This window comes from Balaenoptera ricei, chromosome 4 (genome assembly GCF_028023285.1).
Source record: "Balaenoptera ricei isolate mBalRic1 chromosome 4, mBalRic1.hap2, whole genome shotgun sequence".
NCBI classification, from domain to species: Eukaryota; Metazoa; Chordata; class Mammalia; order Artiodactyla; family Balaenopteridae; genus Balaenoptera; species Balaenoptera ricei.
Genome location: NC_082642.1, coordinates 4,349,346 through 4,367,424, shown reverse-complemented (window position 1 = coordinate 4,367,424; position 18,079 = coordinate 4,349,346). Strand labels below are relative to the sequence as shown.

General features: G+C 39.6%; 1 protein-coding gene across 2 annotated transcripts in view; it reads left to right on the top strand.

Annotated features, from left to right (window-relative positions):
• Positions 1 to 18,079, top strand: part of ARHGEF26 (Rho guanine nucleotide exchange factor 26) — a 150,008-nt gene that overhangs the window by 82,113 nt on the left and 49,816 nt on the right. For both annotated transcript variants that reach the window (XM_059920084.1, XM_059920083.1), the window contains exons 10-11: positions 11,371 to 11,460; positions 16,930 to 17,084. In XM_059920084.1, the coding sequence (XP_059776067.1) occupies positions 11,371 to 11,460; positions 16,930 to 17,084 (245 nt within the window). The remainder of the gene's footprint in view (positions 1 to 11,370; positions 11,461 to 16,929; positions 17,085 to 18,079) is intronic.

The following is an 18,079-nucleotide window of genomic DNA, read 5'->3' as shown; positions in this document are numbered from 1 at the left end:
AATGTGTCGGAACTGAGATTCCTGTAGAACATCCAAGTCAGGAGCTCAGTGGAGAGACTTGAATTGGAGACGTGGATTTGTGGATCGTCAGCCTAGGGATGATTTTTGAAGCTGGGAGAATGGATGAAAGTACCCAGGAGTGTGTATAATAAGAAGAGTAGTTAGTGAGTCTGAAGTGCAACTGTGAAGAACACCGGACTTCATCTTGTTTAGGGAAAAGGAACCAACAGAGGAGACTTGAAAAACAGAACAAAATGTACCAAAGAAGGAGGAAAACTTAATAAATGGTCTGGCAAATGACATGTAATTTGGTGGAAGGAAGGTCAGCCCCGATGGGTGCTCCTGAAAGAGAAAGTGAGATAATGATTGATGCGTTCACTGGGTTTATTTATCATCAGGTGGGTTGTGTCCTTGCAGAGGTGGGTGTGGAAGCCAGACTGGAGTGTGTTGAGGGATGAGTGGGAGGTGGGAACATGCAGCCAGCTAGTGTAGCTGTTTCAACAATCAGGCTGAGGGTAAAAAGACAAAAAGAGAGCTGTAGTTGAAAGGGAAGTGAGGCAGGGTCTTTTTTTGTTTAAAGATTAGAGAAATGTGGGTATGTTTAAATGCTAATAGGAATATTTAGCTGCGAGAAAACAATCGAAGTTATGGGAATCAATGAGGATACGGCCCAGGGGAGCAAAGCTCATGATCGCATCAGAAGCATCCTAGATAGCCTCAACCACCAGAGGGCAGACAGCAGAAGCAAGAAAATCTACAATCCTGCAGCCTGTGGACCAAAAACCACAGTTACAGAAAGATAGAGAAGATGAAAAGGCAGAGGGCTATGTACCAGATGAAGGAACAAGAAAAAACCCCAGAAAAACAACTAAATGAAGTGGAGATAGGCAACCTTCCAGAAAAAGAATTCAGAATAATGATAGTGAAGATGATCCAGGACCTCGGAATAAGAATGGAGGCAAAGATTGAGAAGATGCAAGAAATGATTAACAAAGACCTAGAAGAATTAAAGAACAAACAAACAGAGATGACCAATACAATAACTGAAATGAAAACTACACTAGAAGGAATCAATAGCAGAATAACTGAGGCAGAAGAACGGATAAGTGACCTGAAAGACAGAATGGTGGAATTCACTGCTGCGGAACAGAATAAAGAAAAAAGAATGAAAAGAAACGAAGACAGCCTAAGAGACCTCTGGGACAACATTAAACGCAACAACATTCGCATTATAGGGGTCCCAGAAGGAGAAGAGAGAGAGAAAGGACCAGAGAAAATATTTGAAGAGATTATAGTCGAAAACTTCCCTAACATGGGAAAGGAAATAGCCACCCAAGTCCAGGAAGCACAGAGAGTCCCATACAGAATAAACCCAAGGAGAAACACGCCGAGACACATAGTAATCAAAGTGGCAAAAATTAAAGACAAAGAAAAATTATTGAAAGCAGCAAGGGAAAAACGACAAATAACATACAAGGGAACTCCCATAAGGTTAACAGCTGATTTCTCAGCAGAAACTCTGCAAGCCAGAAGGGAGTGGCATGATATACTTAAAGTGATGAAAGGGAAGAACCTACAACCAAGATTACTCTACCCAGCAAGGATCTCATTTAGATTTGATGGAGAAATCAAAAGCTTTACAGACAAGCAAAAGCTAAGAGAATTCAGCACCACCAAACCAGCTCTACAACAAATGCTAAAGGAACTTCTCTAAGTGGGAAACACAAGAGAAGAAAAGGACCTACAAAACCAAACCCAAAACAATTAAGAAAATGGTCATAGGAACATAGTATCGATAATTACCTTAAACGTGAATGGATTAAATGCCCCAACCAAAAGACATAGACTGGCTGAATGGATACAAAAACAAGACCCATATATATGCTGTCTACAAGAGACCAACTTTAGACCTAGGGACACATACAGACTGAAAGTGAGGGGATGGAAAAAGATATTCCATGCAAATGGAAATCAAAAGAAAGCTGGAGTAGCTATACTCATATCAGATAAAATAGACTTTAAAATAAAGAATGTTACAAGAGACAAGGAAGGACACTACATAATGATCCAGGGATCAACACAAGAAGATATAACAATTATAAATATATATGCACCCACCATAGGAGCACCTCAATACACAAGGCAACTGCTAACAGCTATAAAAGAGGAAATCGACAGTAACACAGTAATAGTGGGGGACTTTAACACCTCACTTACACCAATGGACAGATCATCCAAAATGAAAATAAATAAGGAAACAGAAGCTTTAAATGACACAATAGACCAGATAGATTTAATTGATATATATAGGACATTCCATCCAAAAACAGCAGATTACACGTTCTTCTCAAGTGCGCACGGAACATTCTCCAGGATAGATCACATCTTGGGTCAAAAATCAAGCCTCAGTAAATTTAAGAAAATTGAAATCATATCAAGCATCTTTTCTGACCACAACGCTATGAGATTAGAAATCAATTACAGGGAAAAAAACGTAAAAAACACAAACACACGGAGACTAAACAATACATTACTAAATAACCAAGAGATCACTGAAGAAATCAAAGAGGAAATCAAAAAATACCTAGAGACAAATGACAATGAAAACACGACAACCCAAAACCTATGGGATGCAGCAAAAGCAGTTCTAAGAGGGAAGTTTATAGCTATACAAGCCTACCTAAAGAAACAAGAAAAATCTCAAGTAAACAATCTAACCTTACACCTAAAGAAACTAGAGAAAGAAGAACAAACAAAACCCAAAGTTAGCAGAAGGAAAGAAATCATAAAGATCAGAGCAGAAATAAATGAAATAGAAACAAAGAAAACAATAGCAAAGATCAATAAAACTAAAAGTTGGTAAAAAAAAAAAAAAAAAAAAAAAAAAGAAGCATCCTAAATATCTCGAAGCTGCACGTTACTTCTGAGTTTGGTACATCTTTGTACCACTTTATTGTGAAGCACTTTTTGTTTTAATCAACTTTAAATTAGCTCTGTTTTACTTTTCCTTGCCAATAATAACTACAAAATCATGGGTTTTATGAGCTGGTTGTTTCTTTTTTTATATATATATATATATTTTTTTATTGGAGTATAGTTGCTTTACAATGTTGTGTTAGTTTCTGCTGTACAATGAAGTGAATCAGCTATATGTATACACGTATCCCCTCCCTCTTGGACCCCCCAATCCCACCCATCTAGGTCATCACAGAGCACTGAGCTGAGCTCCCTGTGCTATACAGCAGGTTCCCACTAGCTATCAATTTTACACATGGTGTATTTATGTCAAACCTAATCTCCCAGTTCATCCCACCCTCCTCTTCCTCCTCTGTGTCCACACGTCCATTCTCTACATCTGCGTTTCTATTCCTGCCCTGCAAATAGGTTCATCTGTACCAAATTCTAGATTCCACATATATGCATTAATATACGATGTTTGTTTTCCTCTTTCTGACTTACTTCACTCTGTATGACAGACTCTAGGTCCATCCACATCTCTACAAATGACCCAATTTTCATTTCTTTTCATCTTCTTTATCCATTCTTCTGTTGATGGACATTTAGGTTGTTTCCATGTCTTGGCTTTTGTGAATAGTGCTGCTGTGAACATAGGGGTGCATGTATCTTTTTGAATTAGAGTTTTGTTCAGATATATGCCTAAGAGTGGGATTGCTGAATCATATAGCAACTCAAAATATTTTTAGTTTTTTGAGGAACCTCCGCATTGTTCTCCATAGCGGCTGCACCAATTACATTCCCACCGACAGTGTAGGAGGGTTCCCTTTTCTCCACACGCTCTCCAGCATTTGTTGTTTTTAGACTTTTTAATGATGTCCATTTTGACTGGTGTGAGGTGGTACCTCATGGTAGTTTTGCTTTGCATTTCTCTAATAATTAGTGATGTTGAGCATCCTTGCATTGTGCCTGTTGGCCATCTGTATGTCTTCTTTGGAGAAATGTCTATTTAAGTCTTCTGACAATTTTTTTATATTAAGAATAAGTTTATCTGTGTCTTAGTCTGTTTCGGCTGCTAGAACAACATACCGTGGACTGCTTGGCTTATAAACAATAGAAATTTATTTCTCACAGTTCTAGAGGCTGGAAGTCCAAGATCAAGGTGCCAGCGTGGTTGAGTTGGGGCCCTCTTCTAGCCACGTTGCAGACTTCTCCTTATAGCCTCACACGGCAGAAGGGAGCAAGGGAGCTCTCTGGGGCCTGTTGTAGAAAACACTGCTGTAAGTCCCCTACATACGAACAAATTCAATTTGGAGAGCACACTTGTAAGTCCAATTTGTTCGTAAGTCCAACAAAGTTAACCTAGGTACCCAACTAACACAATACTGTGCTGTAATAGGTTTATTATACTTTTCACACAAATAATACATAAAAAACAAATGAACACAAAAAATAAAACATTTTAAATCTTGCAGTACAGTACCTTGAAAAGTACGGTAGTACAGTACAACAGCTGGCATAGAGTGGCTGGCATCGAGTGAACAGGCAAGAAGAGTTACTGACTGGAGGAGGAGAGGAGGTGGGAGATGGTAGAGCTGAAGGATCGTCAGCAATAGGAGACGGAGGGCAAGGTGCAATTTCACTCACGCCTGACGTTGATGGCACAGGTTCTGGTTCCTTTGTGGGACCAGATGCATGTTTGCATGTTTGAAATTTCGAAACTTGAAGGTTCGTATGTAGGGGACTTACTGTAGTCCCATTTGTGAGGGCTGTATCCTCATGACTTCTAAGCACCTCCCAAAGTCCCCACTTCCTAATACCTAATATCATCTTCGGAGGTTAAGAATTCAACACATATTTTGGGGGGATATGAACATTCAAACCATAGCAGTCTGTCAACCACTTGAATGCATCTCTTGCTCCGTCAGTGGTCTGCATATCCCACTTTGGGAAACACTAAGTGAAGAAACTTGGCCTGACAGGTATGAAATTACCTAAGGTCCTACTGCCCATGGGTCTCTCCTCCAGGACCCCAAATCCTTCGGGGGAGGGGGAGGGTCTTTAGGAGAAGCTATAGTACTTAGAGAAGTTCTAGCCTTGGCCATGAAAGAGATTGTGTCAGATTTTGTTTGGTTGTTACTGAGACGTTGGAAAAGAATTCACACAGAAGAGAAAGGAGGAAGGTAATTGGAATTGAATTGAACCAGCAATGATCCTTAATTTTTTTGAGACTTTTACATCCCAGTTACAGTAAACTGCTACATTCCTTCAGGTGTCTCTGGTTCACTTGATTTGACACTGGTTCTTTTAGGTAAGGCTGGCAAAAATGTCATGTAATTGCCTTACCTTGACACTTACTGTATGAAGGACCCTCTGTGAAGAAGTGCTGTTCCAGTGAATTGTTTTTTCTAAGGCAGCGTTTCTCTCTCTTGAGCAGGAGTCATGAATATCAGGATTATTCCCCCAATCTCCTAGTGTTGTAGGGAACTGAGGTTATCAATACAGCCAGCTCAGGGATTCATCTTCTTTTTCATTTGTGCAGGTTACTGATGGGGTTTTATAGATTCTGGGAAAACAATGTCAGTATTTTTAACAAAACGACTCTGTACATAGAGCATTTATGGTTCAAAATCAAAATGCAGAATTTCACTTGCTTCCCTTATCTGAAACGAAAGAAATTGGGAGTTCCCAGTATTTATTTTAGAGAGTGAAATTTTGTATGATGAGGCCCAAGTTTTTAGAACCGGACTCCACCTAAGGCCCTTGGGCAAGTCTCTCTAGATGGTTATTCATTCTTGGAAAAAACGAGTAATATCTTTTTTGGTAATTAAAATGCTAATGAAATTTATTTGCATAGTGTGAATAATACTTCAGTGACATTGTTCCTGTGCGTGGCTGAAATGACGGTGACAACTTACTGAATTGGGGCTTTGGAAAGACTTATTGACTTAGTCAAACAACTCAAAAACAAGAAAGATGTTTCTATCAAGTGAAATGCGTATTTACTTCCAGATTTTCTGCTCAGATGCTGGGACGGAGCCGGGGGGAGGGAAATTTCCAGGGAATCCGATAGTTCAGCTGGTGCAGAGTCGTGTCTGGTGTCTAAGGAGTGGTGCTCAGGAGATGGTTTCTTATGCCAACGAAATCGTCCCTGCTGCTCTCTTTTATTTACTCTCCCGTGGAAAGAGAATAACTGCTTTAACGTGCACCTCATAAAAATTCTACTTCTATTTGGAGATAATATTAAGTTACAAGCTTTTCTCTTAGTGGCAGAAGAGCCAAGTTCTCTTGAATCTTTTCCTGTAACTTATTGCTTCAGCTATTTAAAAGAGGTCTCTAAGCTGTTTCATTAAGTGAAGAACATTAAGTTGCAGAACAGAACAAATAGTGTAATGACATCTAGGTAATAAAATGTGTTTATATACATATGTATGTCATCAATTTATAGAAATAGTACCCAGAATCATACACATCAGACTTTCAACCGTGGTTACTGATGGTAAAGGGAGAGGAGTGCAGAAGGGAAGAATTAATACGATTTTTTTCCTTCACTCCAAGTACTGCTCTGAAAGAATGCATTTAAGGTTTACAAAGATACATTTTAAAAATAGCGTACTAAGTGTCCGTTACCAAAAATTTGAAAAATTGAAATAAGAGAAAATAAAATGTATCAGTAATCTTGTCAAAGATAGTGACTATTGCCATTTTACGGCGTGTCCTTCCAGTGGATGTAAATGTACACTTACACATGGATTCATGTGGTACCCATTTCATTTACTCTTCTAAATAGTGCTGCATGGACTATGGCCTTACATAAATGATTGTGGTCCTCTGATGATTTCTATTGAAAAGTTTCCAGAAATGGGTTTATTGGGGGAAAAAAAGGTAGGTATGATTTAAAGACCCCCAAGTGCCTTCAAGGAAAGCTGTCCCTGTATCCATGACAACCAGAAGTATTTCTAAGTGTCTGTCTTACTGTGCACTCCCCAGCGTCCAGTATTCTTTTCATTTTTGTGAATTTGATAGATTGAAAATATTTTATTTTTGTTTTAATTTATATTTCTCCATTAGAGAGATTGAGTTCTTTTTTTTCCACATAAATTTGGCCTAAAACAAAAAATTCAGCCAAATTTAATAAAGCTTTGACAGATGCTGAAGGAAGGCACAGCTTTAATATGCGGAGGCTGATTTTAATAAAAACACTATATCCAAATTAGCGCTTGTCCCTTCAAGATAGTCATTAAACAGAGTCCACTGATGATACCATTGCTTGATATATTTGGGGGGAACTTTTTTGTTTTTAATACGCCTTTGGAGGTGGCGGCTGGTGGAGTCTATGTTTGGAAGTTTAGGAAATAAAGATTATAACTTTATTTTCCATTTTCCCTTTCATTTTAAAGTGGGATAACTAAAAAAGAATTGTCCCCCCCCCCCTTTTTTAAGTGGCTTATAAATGATCTCTGAAGGCAGTTTACACATTAACATTTGCTAAGCGTTCCTTGTGTGTTAGGTACTGGGCTGGGCACTGAACTAACAAATATGGAAATTTCACAATCTCTGCTGTCCAGTCTTTTTAGAGAGGTAATACCCAAGATGAGTCCTGAAAGACAAATAGGGGGGTATAAATCTAGATAAGAAGGAGTCAGTGGGACAGAGTGGGGTGAAGAATGTTCAGGTAGAGGGAAACACACATGCAAAAGTGCAAGGGATGTGGAAGAGTGTGCGGCTCTGAGCAGAGATTTGGTTAAGACTGAGGCCCAAGATAAGAGAAGCAGGAAGTTAGGGATCAAGTGAGTAGGTGCCAGATCATGGTCTTGCTAAGATTTAATTCTGAAAGCTTCGAGGAGCCTTTTAAGGATTTCAAGCTGAGGAGTTTCATGATCAGATTTGAACTTAGAAAGATTGAAAATATTTTTCTGGATGACACGTAAGGGTAGGGCAGAAGTGATGGCAGAGAATTAGGAGGGCAGTAATCCAAAGGGGAGGGGGTTTGAGCCTGAGTGCGGGGACAGGGCTGGTGGATGAGTGGACAGCAGGACGGCAACATTAAGGAGACTTTATGAACTGTTTGGATGTGGAGGACAAAGGAGCGGGAGGCATCTGAGTGGTGAGGACCCAGCTTTTTGGCTTGGGGAAGCGGATGGTGCTGGGATTGATCACTGACGTAGAGAACACTGGGCCGGGGGAAGGGGTGATAAAGGTAGTGTGGAGGTTTGGTCGTTTCATCCTGAGTTTGAGATGGCTCTGGGGAACCCGAGAAGAGATGCCATCCAGGTAGATGGATGTAGAGCTTAGGGAACAGACCAAGTCTGGGAGCACAGATTTGGGAACTATGAACATATATTCTTCAAGAGAAATCATAAAAATGCCCTGAGCAACGGCTGCTTGATTAGATTTTGTTCTGTCTTAATCCTTTTAGGATATATATATATATATATATTATTTTAAAGTCACTTTTTTTTTTTTTTTAAGATTTTTTGGATGTGGACCAATTTTAAAGTCTTTATTGAATTTGTTACAATATTGCTTCTGTTTTATGTTTTGTTTTTTTGCCACGAGGCATGTGGGATCTTAGCTCCCTGACCCGGGATCGAACCCGCACCCCCTGCATTGGAAGGTGAAGTCCTAACCACTGGACCACCAGGGAAGTCCCCCTTTTAGGATATTTTAATTGCAGTTCCCCCTGCCCAGCCAGGATATTTTCTGCGCCTAGCTTTGATCAGGTGCAGCCATCAGTCCCTGCATCAGTGAACTCCTCAAGACCATTCAGACCTAAAGATATGCTGGAACTGAAGATAGGTGTACCCTTTAAGCCTAGAATATCTGTTAAGTGACTGGAGACGTCCAAGTGTCCATCAGTGGGGGATTGAATAAATACACTGTGGAAAGCACATATGGTCATAGCATATGTTGCATCCTATCACTCTGCTGAAAGCCTGCTGGTGGCTTCTCTTTGCACTTAGAACACAATCCACACGCCTGAAGAACTTGCATGCTTTGACCCTGGGCTGGTCCTCTAGTTTGCTCTTGTGCCATTTTCCTGTGTCAGGACCTTTTACTTTCTCAGGCACACGGCACTTTCCCAGTGTCAGCCCTTTGCTCCTGGTGTTCACTCTGCCTGAACCAGCGCTCTCCATTGATTTGGGTGCTAACTCCCTTTTTTCCTTCCGCTGTCAGCCTAAATGACCTCTCATGAGAGGTCCCTGGCTCCCTCCTCACCCTCCTCCTCCCAGACCCCCCGTTTTTTTTTTTCCCTTTAAGATTTCAGTCTGTAATTATTTTGTCTGCCCTATTATGTAACCCTAGCATCTGACACATACCAGGTACAAAATAAACTTTTTTTTTCAGTGACTGGTATATTTATAAGGCGAAATGTTGGCAAGTGAAAAACTTAAGTCACAGACAAGCATTGAATAATCCATTTACAAAAATTAGAATTTCTGCACATTATATGTGCATGTTTATATGTTCATATAAGCACAGGAGAAAAAGAGAAAGTGTATAACCCATCTTGTTTCCAGTTACCTCCATGGAGTAGGATTAGGTCAGAGCCTTTTATGGCCTGTTTTGTTTACTTACGTATTATCATTTTTTTTTTTACAGTAAGCATATGTAACTTAATAAAGCAGTAATATTAAAGTAAATCTAATCAGAATTTCTAGCTTCGTTTTTAACAATCACATGTCTTTATGGCCAATGATCCTTGTTATGGACGAGTTTTATAGCTTTTTCAGTTAATAAGAAATTGGAAATACAAAGTTTGTTTTGGTTTAGGCCAGTGAACTAATAGTTATGTATTAGGTACAGTGTAAAGGAGAAACTCCTGTGTGTCTCCTCTGTGCTCAGTACTCTACCCACAGAGCACTTCATTTCTGACCCTTGTGGTCACCAAATATGTGGGGTTTTTCCTCACACCAAGTAGTTCTGCTGTACCAGCTGGGTGTCTGACGGTATTCAATTCAGTTCTCACTCCACCTGGAGATATAGCATCAGATCCCACAGGATAAGGGCTCAAGCCCGCAAGACTACACCTCCAACTTCATTTCAGTCACTAATCACAAGTCCAGGTTGTTACCTGTGTTTCTGACCCACTGGCTATAAATCAAGTTCCCATGACCCCCCTTCTCAGGTTTGATTAATTTGCTAGAGGGGCTCACAGAACTCAGGAAAACAGTTTACTTACTAGATTAGTGGTTTATTACAAAGGATATTAAGGGATAAGAATGAACAGCCAGATGAAGAGATAAGGTGTGGTCCAGAAGGATCCTGAGCCCAGGATGTTCTGTCCTCATGGAGCTTGAGATGGCACCCTCCCAGCACGCAGAAGTGTTCTTCTTCACCAACCCGGAAGCTCTCCAAGTCCGAAGTTCAGGGATTTTTATGGAGGCTTCATTATGTAGGTGTGAATTATTCATTGTCCAGTAGTGATCACGTTATCTCCAGCCCCTTTCCCCTCCCTGGAAGTCTGCAGGGCTAAAAGTTCCAGCCTTCTCTTTAATCACTTGGTTGGTTCCCCTGGCAACCAGCCCCATCCTTAGGGGCTTACCAGAAGTCACCTCATTAACATAAACTCAGCCGTGGTTGGAAGGGGCTTGTTATGAATAACAGAAGATACCCATTTCACTTCTATGCCCTGGAGCTATTTCAGGAACTGGTAGCAAAACTAAATTATAACCAGAGATGCCCCTGTGGCTCTTCCGTAGGAAATTACAAGGGTTTTAGGAGCTGTGTGCCAGAAACCATGGACAAACACAAAATATATATTTTGTTTATTATAAATCATGATATCACAGCTACTCATCAAAGGACTATGAGTTCATTCTGTTTGTAGATAATTCAGTAGTTCTAATTGAACTGAATTTCCCTTAGCTTGACCATCCTTGAAGAATCATTGACCATTAGGTTCCAATGGAAGGCTTTCCTCTTCTAGCATCCAGGTTACTGGTCACATGCTTTGCATGTAGCATTCTGCTGAGAATTTGCCTTTGAAGTCAAGTGGTCTGCCCTCAGCTGCTCTGATACGAAGTGGGGAGAGAGGTGCAGCTTGCTCTGAGTTTGGTGGTGTTCCCATGGGTGAAGGCGAGGAGGAGGGGGCAGAGGAAAGGAGCAGAATGGAGCAGACTGGACCATGTGAGGAATCTGCTAAGTGTATGTGGAGGGCATCGTGTGATAATGCACAGAGGATGTGTGTCCCTGAAAGTTCTCAGGACGTTTTTTTCCTCCGTCTTCACATCCTGATGACACCACTTCCAACTGGGTACAAAGTCTTGACTGTGTGAAACTGTGAGTTCTTTAACTGTCTGGAATGAGTCTCTGGAGATTCCACAGTGCTAATTATTTCCTGTGAGATCTGCATTTGAAAGTGAGGTTTCTCTCCTTCACCTCTTAACCCTCCTTATCATTCTCTGTTTCCAGTTGGTTCGACTCTGCAATGAAGGAGCTCGGAAGATGGAAAGGACTGAAATGATGTACACAATTAACTCTCAGCTGGAATTTAAAATTAAGGTATTCTCTCATACTTCTTCATAAATAGATTTGTTACTGCTCTTGCTTAAATCTTATGTGAATAAAGAGGTAGTTGAGGGCAACAAAGTAGAGAGGAATTTGCTTTTCACAGCAGGGCCATAAATTGATTACAGAGAGGCTGGCAGGGGAAATAGCAGATGCTTTGCTTTGGACAATTCAGCTCTTGCTAATACCAGATAAAGTGACCTTTCTCTAGGCCACAGAGTTAGGGATTATCTAACTAGCACTTTCTTTTTTCCCTAGGAAGACACCAAACTTGAGAAAAGGGTGGATAAAAATAATAGAATTTTAGAATAGAAAGGAGATTTCTTTAGTATTCTCAAAGTATCCTGCAAAACAGTGGTATCCCACGAGCTGGACCAGGGTGTTCTCCTAAATCAAATAAGGACACTCCTTTCTCAGTTTGCAAAAAAGGATTATTAGTGAATTGTTCTTTTCAAATTTGTTTTTCTTCCATAATTCTTTTTTGCAAAAAAGGATTATTAGTGAATTGTTCTTTTCAAATTTGTTTTTCTTCCATAATTCTTTTTTGCATATGTGCTGCCTGTTACTGCTTGTCTCATACTGCTCAGGGGCAGATGACAGGATGAACAAAGAAGGAAATAACAATTAATGGCGAGGCTAGGCCACGGTCAACTCCTTTGTTGGCTCACAATTCAAATCTTAATGGATGTGAGTGCTCATGGTTGTGATTCTGTTTCGTTTTATGCCACTTGAATTTAATTAACCAACTTAAAGCGGTCATATTTTTTCATGGTGAAAGTGTTCCTAATTTGTGCAGTGGGATTAGCGCGATCGTGGCATTATGCAGATAACTCTCTGCTGTGTCATATAGTTTGAGGGCCACTGATATAGTACAGCTACACCCTTTTATTTTATAAATGAGGAAAATACAACCCCAAGAATAATTAATTGTTAACAGGGTCATTCGGCTCGTGGTGGCAAAATCAGGACTAGGGTCCAGACGTCCTGACTTGCAGATCAGTGTAAACTCTTCCACTGTGACACCCTGACTATAAAGATTTAAATGCAGAAAGGTGATCCGTGATTCTTCTTAGAAAATGATGGATACTTGCTAAAAACAGCGTGCACATGCACGCACACACACTTTAGTTATTATACCCTCATATAGAAATTTACGGCAATTTCAAAACCCATTTTTTCCTATCCTTCACAAAGGATCCTGTCCTTCACTTTCATTTGTTTCTAAGTATTTTAGAAAATATATCTGTACATCAAAGGATTTTTTTTAATCCCCTCCTTTTTAAAGATGATAAATCTCTAACCGTTTCCATTTTAAAAGTTGATAAGTCCCTTCCCTAACCATTTTTCTTTTTCTTTCTTCACTGATAATCAGCTGGTTTAAGATACCTTTAAGCTCTGTTTCTCTAGAACCACAATTAACTTGTAACTGAAAAAATGCTTACCCCAAGGGTTCTTAAAAATAAGTGATTAACATCAATTGAGTGCATGAGTGTTTGGATTTTTGTTTCCTCTTGGTTCAATGATTAAAATTGCAAACTTAAAGGAAAATATTCTAAGTTTAGATTTATAATGAAGGACTTAATTCAGACCACTTAGAAATACTAATACAACCTTAGGACCTCATTTCTATAACACTTTATGGATAACAGTGGACATTTTTATTCAGTTCATTTCAAAGACGAGAAAACAGATGTTCAAAGAAGTTAAGTGGTTTGTCCAAGCACATGCATTCTTTCAACAAATTTCATGAGCACCTTTGTGGACTGAAGTGGGAAAACAAAAGCATGATCCCTGCCCTCGGGGAGCTTACCATCTAGTAGAAGCCTACAGAAATACAAAGGAGTGAGCCAAGTCTACAGCTGTTATGGGAGATAGAAGAGTTTTGAGAACACCAGCAATGGAGAGGGCGTGGCCGGCCCTAAGCATGAGGGACAAAGGGGTGGGGAGCTTGTAGCAGCCAGGCAGGGCTTCACACTGGAGGTGTGCTTGAGCTGATCTTGAAAGGAGAGAGAGGAGGGTCTTCCAGGAGTGAAGAGCAGGAGCAAATGCACAGGACATGGTTTCAGCTGCTGTAGCCCAGGAATTGCACATTTTCAGTGGGGTGGAGGGGATCAGGGCAGAACTAGCACTCATGGGAAGGGCCTTGTGTGCCAAAAGAAAGAGCAGAGCAGGATCATCTGGGAGCCACTGAAAAGTTCAAAGCATGGAAGTGACACAGTCAGATGCGCATTTAGTAAAGATGACTTTAGCATCATAGTAAAAAGCCTTTTAAACTTATTCCAAATCCAGAAGTCATTAAAAGGAAAATTGATCGACGTGAAAATTTAAAAAATTTCTCCATAGAGTGAAAATTAAAGGGCATTTAAAAAGTGAAAAGGGAAATAGGAAACTGGGAAAAAAATTTAGAACTCACATATAGGTAAAGGGTTAATATTCCCAACATGTAACCTCAAAGTGGTAAGAAGAAGATAAGGAAAAAATCCATTAGAAAATTGCAAACTAGAAAACTGTTGTCAGAAGAGGAAATACAAATGACTGTTAAACATCTGAAAAGATGCTTTACTTCATTCAGAAGAAAATTGCTAATTGAAATTAAAATAATGTATTCTGCCACTTAGATTTATAAATAATTCAGAAGTTTGATAAAACATGTTATCAGTGAGTTGTTGGGAAAGCCATGTTTATCTGTTGCTCATGGGAAAGATTGTTATAACCCCAGTGGTGGGCAATTTGTCAATAACTATCAAAATTACAAATGCAAGTTACTATGACCCAGCAATTTTACTTCTAAGAATTTATCCTATTGATATACTCATGAACGTATAAAATTACACACACACACATATACAGACATACACACAAAGTTACTGATATGGCATTGTTTTGATTGCAAAAGATTAGAAACAACCTAAACATCTATCAATAGGGGACTGATTAAATAAATTATAGTACACCTAAATTATGTAAGACCACTCAACTTAAAAAAAAATGAAGAATTTTAGGAATCGATATGGTATGCTTTCTGTCTTATATTATTAAGTGAAAAAAGTAAGGTGCAGAACAGGAGGAAAAAAGAGTATAAAAGTTGCTTATGTGTAAGAAATCTCTGGAAAGTTATAGAAGAACAATAACAGTTGCTACCTTGTAGGGGCTGTAATCAGTGGTTGGGAACTGGGTAGATGAGGAACGGGATGGGAAGGAGGTTGTTCACTTAATAGTTTTCATAGGACTTTTTTTTTTTTAACAACCTCCCCTTCCCACTCTACACACATACACCAGATTCAGTTTATTATTTTAAAAATGTATTACAGCAGCTATGTGGAGGGTAAGTTGGGCATGTAATAAAACCGGAGCCAGAAAACCAGTTTGGAGACTGGAAGCAGAGGCAGAGAGATAAAGCGGGGTGCCTGGAGGAGGGCTCTAGCCGTGGTACCGCAGGTGTCTAGTCTGGTCGACTGGATGGAGAGTCACACCATCCACCGAGGTAGGGTATCCAAGAGGAGGAACGACCCTGAGGGAAAGGTAGCGGGTTCTGTGTTGGTTCTATTTGGTTTATGGTCCTACCGTAGCCATTATTGCCATGAAAATATTTACTGAGTATTTACTATGTGCCATTTTCACATAGTCTCATTGAATTCTCACAGGAACCCCATGAAGTATCTAATTATTATTCCCATTTTATCGTTGAGGAATTCGAAGCTAGAAATAGTAGATTATTTGCTCAAAGTCATACACCAAGAAGTACTGAAGCCTGGATTCAGATCTGCGACTGACTGCAGCGTCCACATTCTTAACCATGGCAGCAAAATAATGCTAGTCTTTTTCTCATTTGAAGGGGATAAAAGCTTATATATATGTCTGTGTGTGTGTGTGTATTAGATATTTATGTATGTTTGAATGTATGTATGTATGTTTACTTACATGTATTTTTCATTTTTAAATTAGTAAGTGTCTGGACGAGTATCATGTGCTGCACGTGGTAATGTGAGAGGGGTGAGGAGAGCCCACCGGATCGGCACAGGAAGCCGATATAAGTTAAGAGCGTGGGCTCTGGAGCCAGCCTGCCTGAGTTCAGTTGTAGCTCCACTACTTACTAGCTGTAGGACTTTGGGCATTACTTAACTTTCATTTCTTAGTTTTCTGAACCGTAAAGTGGGACTGATAATGGTGCTTTTCCCTCATGGAGTTATTGTAAGGATAATTAATGGGAGGGCAGAGTGGAGAGTGACTGCTCAGTGCATAGAGACTTTCTTTTTAGGGTAATGGAAGTGTTCTGGAATTAGATAGTGATGACCATTGCACAATATTGTGAATGTACTAAAAGCCGCTGAATTACCTGTATACTTTAAAATGGCTAAATGATGCATTTTTGTCTCAGTTTAGAAAAAACTTGCTCTTCCTTGTCTCACTGGCCCATAAAATTAGTTAAATTTTATGCTGAGGCTGGTTTTCTAGGATGCTAAGTAACACCAAAAAGAATGAAAATCTTTTCTCCATGGGAATTATATCCATACCTTTAAGGATGTGTTTTTGTTCATGAATTTCTTTTCTTATTTTTGATTCACACCTGGATTCTAGTCTTAGACTAAGCTTCTAAACTGTGGGAATTCACATAGGAGCAATTTGGGCTACTGCGATTCTTCTAAATATTTTGGTCATTTTTATAGCGTCTTCTTTTTTTTTTTTTTCAAAAATTTTTTTTATTATTATTATTTATTTTATTTTATTTATTTATGGCTGTGTTGGGTCTTCGTTTCTGTGCGAGGGCTTTCTCTAGTTGTGGCAAGCGGGAGCCACTCTTCATCACGGTGCGTGGGCCTCTCACTATCGCGGCCTCTCTTGTTGCGGAGCACAGGCTCCAGACGCGCAGGCTCAGTAGTTGTGGCTCACGGGCCCAGTTGCTCCGCGGCATGTGGGATCTTCCCGGACCGGGGCTCGAACCCATGTCCCCTGCATTGGCAGGCAGATTCTCAACCACTGCGCCACCAGGGAAGCCCAATTTGTCTCTTTTTAACCGCGGCTATCAGTGTTTTTTTCGTATGTTTGGATTCTGATTTGTGATATTTAAAATAACTTCAGTTGATACCAATAGGTTTCCTTTTGAGGCTTTTCAGTTTTAAGTGACTCCTTATCAATCTTCTTTTTCAGTTAAGAGTTAATGGAAGGGTAATAATTTTTGGTTGACCCAAAAACGTTTTCTGATTGAGTTTTAGTTTTTATATAGGCAAGTTAATATTAATAGTTTTTTATATTGGAAAATAAATTGTTCTTTCTGATTTTCTCTTGGAGAATGTGCTATCCTTCTCTAACTGTATTTCACTATTACTTACCTGTTAAATACATACACTATTATATAAAATAATGATATATCATTTGTTTGAATGTAAGTTTTATACTTTACTTTCAATAATCCTAAAAGGACTTGACTTTGGCTTTGGGTACTGAGTGTTTCTCTTTTTGTAGCCTTTTCCTCTAGTCTCCTCTTCCCGGTGGTTGGTCAAAAGAGGTGAGTTGACAGCCTATGTGGAAGACACTGGGCTTTTCTCAAAAAGGACGTCCAAACAGCAAGTCTACTTCTTCCTCTTCAACGACGTGCTCATTATCACCAAGAAGAAGAGGTAAGCCTTCTTGTGGTGTTGCTCGCTGTACATCCAGTTTTGAAGCTCTGTAATTCAAACACCTGTTGGAGGTGATCATCCTTGAAAAGCTTGAGATGTCAGGTGTATAATTTCTACACATGGACTCATACAAGCCTCTGTGCTTCATTTTTTTAAAATTACCTCTACAGCGAAGACTTGAATTGTTACCAGCATCATTATCCTAGCCAACTGCTGCTGGGCTTTTATAGCGTGCAAACCTCGTTCTAAACATTTGACAGGTTTATGTCACTGGATTCTCATGACATCCCTGGGGAGGCAACCCTCTTAATATTTTCGATCAGCATTTTTCACAGTTCTTCTGCCATAGGACCTTTGTATAAAACAGACAAAAGTTGCTCCGGTTGAGAACAAGCTGGGGTGTGACTCTAGCACTTCTTGTAACTTAATTTAAAATCCACTGCTCTTAAAGATTGTTAGAAAATCTTTAGAAAGATTAGATTTTTTTTTTTTTTAGAAAAAAGTTTCCCCGTGGCTGGGAGGATGTTAGCAATACTCCAATACTCCGTGCTTCAGGGTAGAAAGTCAATCCCTTGGTTGGCAGAGTGTTTATTCCTCTTACTTTAGACTTCTGGTTGTGGAGTCAGGTCCTGCTCCAGAAGGAATACTGTACAAGTTTTTTCTTTACAGCATTTGTTCTAACTGTTCCCACTCAAAACACACACATACATGCACATACACATACACATACACATACTCCCCTTAGCCCTTAGCTCTGCCTTTCTCTAGGGAGCATTCTTTATTAAATGTACTCAGTATGTGTTGGATTATAAAATATTTTCCTGCTGTTTCTCCATAAATAGTCCGTCTTTCCTAGAATATGAACTTAGAATGAGGATATAGATCTGTGGTTTGTTATTTCCACATATGAAGGCGATGAAGGTAGGCTGAATTGCTGGCATATGATAGGAATAGTAGTAGTTAGTTCACAGGGTGCAGTTTAGACAAAGTAAAGA